General features: G+C 40.6%; 1 protein-coding gene across 1 annotated transcript in view; it reads right to left on the bottom strand.

The window, feature by feature from the left end:
- Positions 1-6,320, bottom strand: part of mipol1 (mirror-image polydactyly 1) — a gene marked incomplete in the record, with an annotated part of 36,873 nt that overhangs the window by 18,247 nt on the left and 12,306 nt on the right. The window contains 3 exon segments of the mRNA XM_014022130.1: positions 1,597-1,767; positions 1,851-1,884; positions 5,821-5,947. Coding sequence (XP_013877584.1) covers positions 1,597-1,767; positions 1,851-1,884; positions 5,821-5,947 — 332 coding nt within the window.

Raw genomic sequence — 6,320 nt, 5'->3', positions numbered from 1 at the left:
GTCCTGGGTCTTCCTCGGGGCCTCCTCCCGGTGGGACGTGCCCGGAATACCTCACCAGGGAGGCGTCCAGGTAAAGAAGCATCAATAAAGTAATTTTAAAACTGTTTATTGGAAAACTGAAGCGATGCATTCTGGGTACATGACGGATTTGATTTGTGACAGGAAACGAAAGCACAGAGTACAGGAAACTATCTTCACTTCAAAATAAGAGCATGGATTTTAAAGTTTTCCATGTATTTGCTCCAGTTGACCACTAGATGTCTGTCTAAAGCCGTTGGCCGATTGCTTTCACCAATTACGTCAAGTATTGAGCTCCAGTGTTTAAAGCGTATTTTTTTAAAAAAGGAGCTCCGATTGTAAAGTAAAATAAATCAATACAAAATTTTAGCATGGATTACAAATATTAACTGTTTTCGCCCAGTCACATAGTTCTAACCATTGCCTTCCTGCTACGTAAGCAGACACAAAGCATTGTGGGAAATGAGAACCATGACCCAAAGCAACAGTCAGCAGGATGTATACCTTCACAATAAGTGTGTTTATCTGGGAGGGGTGCTGTTGGATAGATCATGTGTTGTGATTCATTGACAGCCATACCTTCTGCTGTTCAAGATAATTATAACTGGTAGATAATTAGTTATTAGCGGTACTGCATTTTAAATTTAGAAAACACAAATCTGCTTAAGAATTATAAAAATTAGTACGACCGCTAAAGCGCAAATGAAATATTTAGGTCCGCAATAAGCGGATTTGCACTTTAGTGGGCTGGTGCCCACCACTGTGAGTCTCTATCAGAGACGAAGAAGAGTCAGATCAAATAATATTGTTTTAATAAACAAAGACCAGAGAGTTTTCTTTGTTAAAAGAGTTCACCTTTGAGGTCACTTCCTGTTTCACTTTAGCTGAGCCTAGTTCAAAAGAAAATATGCCAGTTATGAGACAAAATGGGTTAAAGCGTGCATATTATTCCAACTTTTTTTAAATATAAAACATGTTTTTTTTTRCATTTTGTAATTGAAGAATATGCGTGTCACAGGCACTTTGAAGCTGCTGCCATCGGGTCGTTGTGGTCACCATGGTAATCACACACCTGCGTCTCTCACTCCCTGACTGCTTGGTTAATAAGAGACAGGAGGAGTGAAATGTAAACCTAAAAAAAACAGTCGGCTTGTGGAAACTAAAAGTCAAATCTTAATGTTTCTTGAACCGTGAGCAGCTAATACCCTGAAAGTCTTTATGTCAGAGACACGATGAACTAAAAAGACCTGCACTTTTAACTTTAAAGATAATATTTTTTAATATATCATGACTAAATCAGGGAGAATTTGGGTGTTTATTCTGTATTCTGGTGGTATTTGTGAAAAAACACAAGTCCTCTATCAGTGAGAGACACTGGATCAAAAATAACTAAATATTAATAACCCTGCATGTGAATAATTTGTACTTCTATAAAAATAATTAATATTCAAAAGAAAAAAATAAATGTCTCAAAAGGTTTGACAGCGACATCATCAACATTCTGTGTAAAAATCCCCAAAAACCAATTATTTAGTTTCAGCTGCATGTTTGGAGCGAGTCATGGGTCCGTGGACTCACCCTAACAACAGATCTGTCTCGGTCCTCCATCACGGCCTTCATCTCCTGAGCCGTGATGTCACTTCGTCGCTGCTGCGCCCGCCGCAGGTGCTGGATGAGGAGCGCTCCGAACCGCCGGARGTCCTGGACATCGTCGGCTTCGCAAACGCTCCGAAGCAGCTCGTCTACATCCTGACAATCAGAGGTAACTGGTTAGGAGTCAAAACTAACGTTTGAAACCGGAGTTTATGTTTGAAGATGGTGAGTGTTTTTACCACATCAGTGTCCTGCAGGTCTACAGCCTCCAACCTGACAGGAGAGCAGAGAATCTGTTTGGATCTGAACATTAATCGTGTTGAAGAAATTTACCTCAAACCGTCAGTAAAACCAAGTTAAAGACAGGAACCGTGGAAATATGACTGCACTGCAACGTAGGGATGACTGTCAGCTACTACCACACCAAATGTTAGCTYAATAGCTGAAAAAATGACRGAGTTGTGTCCATTTTTGTGTTGCCTGAGGTGGCGGCCATCTTGGTAAGGGCATCAGTTTCAGACGTATATGTAATGATTACTTTAAGAGTTTCATTAAAATGGTTCATGAGATATTTTGCTAACAGACTCATGTAATTARATGATCACCCACACAAACAGCCTCAACAAACTTCAACATCCTGTAAGTTGGACTGAAAACAGCCCAAGATTAGAAACCTGAAACTCTGAGAAAGCTTCTTGTCTTCATTTCAATTTATTAAAGTAATCACCCTTGGCAGCACAGGGGTTTAGTGGTTAGAACTGATGCCTCACAGCAAGGAGGTTCTGGGTTCAATCCTTAGTTTCTGGTTTGCTCCCACAAACCCAAAGCATCCAGGTTCGGCTGCCTTCAGGCCTCCCAGGTAAAGAGATCTGTCATCGCAGTGGGATTTGTCTGGTTAAATAAAGGTTAATAAAGAAATAAAAGTTTTTGTTTTGGTCCYTTTAGCAAAATACCTCATGAACCACTTGATGGATTGAATCTGTGTGATCATCTATGAGCAGTTAACCTGTTAGATTAGTAGAGACAGACGTGGTTTTATCGCTCCTAATTTCAATAGATATGGAGCTAAAATTTGTTGTGGTAGCTGAAGAGCTGCCCCTGAACTCCTGCCAATAACRACATCAGTCGCTGATAAGTTTGTTAGGTTTACTCTAGCTCTGCGCCGGAGTTCTGCAGAAAATTTGTCCTGCGATCCACGAATCCGTTTTTTAAAATTGCAGTCATTTTGACTGGGCCGTGGAGCTGCGGAAGGCTTCCTCTGAACGGACCGGACCAGTCCGCTGTCGGGGAGTTTCCCCTCCCCGTGACAGGAGTCACGATGGTGGACGTGCAGCCTGTAACTAGCTGATCTCCTGCCTCTCCTCCAGGGAGTCTGCTGCTGTTTTGCTGTAATAAACTGTAATAAGGTGGCCAAGACGACTGGGCTCTGCAGGGAACAGCAGGTAATAAAAGACCGGCCGCTTCCAATAAAGCTCCTCTAACACCCTGCTTACAGCCCGTGCAGGCCGGCTCAGCCCGGCTTTGCTCCGTTCGCTCGACCCCCCTTCATTAACACTCTTACACATTTCCACTAAATTGGTTACGCAGCTAGCTGCCATTAGTGGGACCGCAGCATCTGAGGGACGGTCTTCATTCGGCCTCTTGGAAAAGTTCTGATGTGGAGGCCGGCCGAAAGTTCTCAACGTTAAGATCCGAAACGTCTTAAACATCCGAAACAAGTAGAATCAGTCAGAATATTACAAATGTCTAATGCACTTTCACTTTTAGATGATGTTTAGCTACTTTTATTTTAGCACTTTTAGCTTCTAGCTACAATTCAGCCAATTTTTAGCTTTTAGCCAAATGTTTGGGTTTTTTGTAGCTTTTGGCTAATGTTTGGTTTGTCTAAATTAGCATTTTGCTACTTTAACTTTTAGAAGATGTATTACTAATTTTACCTGTTAGCTTGCATTGGTTATTAGTTACAAATTGGCTATTTTGTTTTGTATTTTAGCCAAATTTTTGCTACTTTTAGCTTTTAGTTAGCGTTAGCATCATATTTCTTTTAGTTTTTAGAAAATGTTCTAGTACTTTTATTTTAGGTTTGCATTTTGTTACTTTTAACAATAAATMTGCTGTTGTTAGCTGATGGCTAGTTTTACATTGTAGCTAGCATTTTATTACATCGAGTTTTTAGAAAACCTTTTGGTACTTTTAACATCAAGTATGCATTTTAATTTTTAGTTTACAGCTAGATTTTTGTTATTTTCAGCTTTTAATTAGTGACTGGCTAATGTTATTATTAAGCTTGTATTTAGCTATGTTTAGTTCATGTTTTGCAATTTTTAGGTTTTGCTTAAACTTTAGGCTATTTTGACTTTTTCTTAGCGTTTTGCTATWTTTAGCTAGAACTGGGCTAGTTGTAGCTTTTATAAAACTTCTGCGCAGTTTTACATTAAGGTTGTATTCTGTTAATTTTAGATATTTTTGCTAACCTTAGCTTTTAGTTAGTRTTACCTTTTTGATTAAATTTAGCAGTGTTTGGTTCTTTTTTTTGCTAATTTTAGCTTAACTTAGCATTTTGTTACTTTTAGTATGCTATCTTTACCTTTTAGCTAGGATTTTGCTGTTTAAAGAAGTAAAAACTATCTATAATTACTTTAATCTAGCATTATGTTAAATTCAATTTTTACCTGGAATTTAGCTATTTTATGTGTTTTGTTTGGATAATTTTGCCAGTTAGTTAGCATTCTGCTACTTGCAGCTAGCATTTTACCCTTTAGCTTTTAGATAATGTTAATAACTCAGTTTCAAATTCTTCCTTAAATGACAGTGGTCATTTAGTGAACAGTATTAGTATTTTTACAGAAAATATAATTTATAAATATTGTAATAACGASGAAGCGGCTAAATGAGCCGTCGCGAAAGCCTTTAACAAAAAGCAAAAAAACACTGACTGCTTCAGCATCACATTATTCATAAACACACATCTAAAACTCAAAGACACACACGTTTACTGGGGTCACCTCCTCCATTAGAAATACACACACGCTCACAGAACACACACAAACACAACAACGAGAGCGAGAGCGCTGGAACACACACACACTCATCAGGGCCGCCTCCGGCATCATAAAAACACACACATGACGGCCGACACACACTAACAACACTGAGTCCTGACAGATGGAACATGCTCCTCCATATTCTGTCCTTATAAAAAGGATTGTGGCCTCCAATATCAATTACCCTCTCATCCTGGAGGGGTACGAGGAGGAATAGGAGGAGGAGGAGGAGGAAGAGGGGTATTATCCCTAATTAGATTTTCTGCTCTATTTGGCTGCTGCTCGAGGAGGACCAGAACTCATTTCACAGCCTTTTAACGAGACCGAGGAGGTGCATAAWMAAGGAGAGCAGAGAGGAGGAGCGGAACWACGGTGGGATGTGATTCTCCTTCACATGGATAAAAAAAAAGTTTCACGAGGAGTAAATTAAACACAAATTACTCCAATCGACCGCCAACTTTCACGCTGAAGTTTCCTGTTAGCGCTCAGCGTGTGTTGGGGARGACTCTCAGCTACCACCACGCCAAATTTTAGCTCAGGATCTGCAACATACGTAGCAATTTGCTAAAGATGTTTAACRATGGCGGCCATCTTGWATCAAACTGACTCCAAAAGTTAATTGTAGATATTTAARCAATCACTACGAGTTGTGCTTTAATTCATCCAGTGACTCGTGAGGTATTTTGCTAACAGGCACACAAAAACAGGCAAAAACACCGTCACCCGCCACTATAAAAAGGCACATGATAATAAATAAAACAAAACCATTCTTTTCATAACAAACTGAAGGAAAACGAYCGATACGGTTCTGCTCACGTCTGTTTGACAGTTTGTTAGCAAAATATCTCAAACCATTGGAGAGGTTAGAACAAAACTCTCTGCAGGTGCACATCTACAACAAATTCAAAATGGCCACCACAGCAAATCAACCTGATCCGACAGAAAAGATTAAAACTCAGAGAAATCTACAGACACGTMYCTGAGGTTTGGTGTGGTAGTGGCTGAGAGTCATCCTCAACACAGACTCCAAGCACTGACATGATGTTGTTTTCTAAGTTTGGTTAAACTCGCTCTAACTGGGCAAAGATCGGCGTCAGGCTGGCTTCAACAGGAAGTCATTAAAACCTGGTCTTAAACCATCTTTGGTGACAGAATCGAGTCGTACTCGGCTGCTTCCTGGAGTCGGCGGGCGCGCAGCACGGCCTCGTCTCGCTCCTCATTGGCCAGCAGGAGTCGTGACATCAGAGCCCGGTCTCGGTCCTTCTGAGCCGCCAGCACCTCCTCCACCGCCGCTGAGGAGAAAAGGAGACGAGGAGTCAGTTTGAGCGCCGGACCAATCGGAGCAGAGATTATTACCACACAGGAAGTGAGCTCCACCAGTAATGACGGCAGCTCAGCTGAGACCAGCGCTGGTGGTTACTGAAACACAGAGCTGATCTGATTCAAGATGGCCGCCACAGACAACTGACCACATTTTTACAGACACTGAGCTAAGAATGGGTGTGGTCATCCACAACGCATACTCCAAGAGCTAAAATCTAGCAGATTTACATTAGATTGATAAGATCGAACAGTGTTTTAGGTTCAATACACACTATGTATGGAACAGTACAGATTTTTAATTTATTTTATCAGCTTGTCTTCTGAAGATGCTCTGTGTTGAAG

This window comes from Austrofundulus limnaeus, unplaced genomic scaffold (assembly GCF_001266775.1).
Source record: "Austrofundulus limnaeus strain Quisiro unplaced genomic scaffold, Austrofundulus_limnaeus-1.0 Scaffold318, whole genome shotgun sequence".
Classification (NCBI taxonomy): domain Eukaryota; kingdom Metazoa; phylum Chordata; class Actinopteri; order Cyprinodontiformes; family Rivulidae; genus Austrofundulus; species Austrofundulus limnaeus.
Note: the sequence above shows the minus strand (reverse complement) of the source record. Positions and strands in the feature narration are given on the sequence as shown.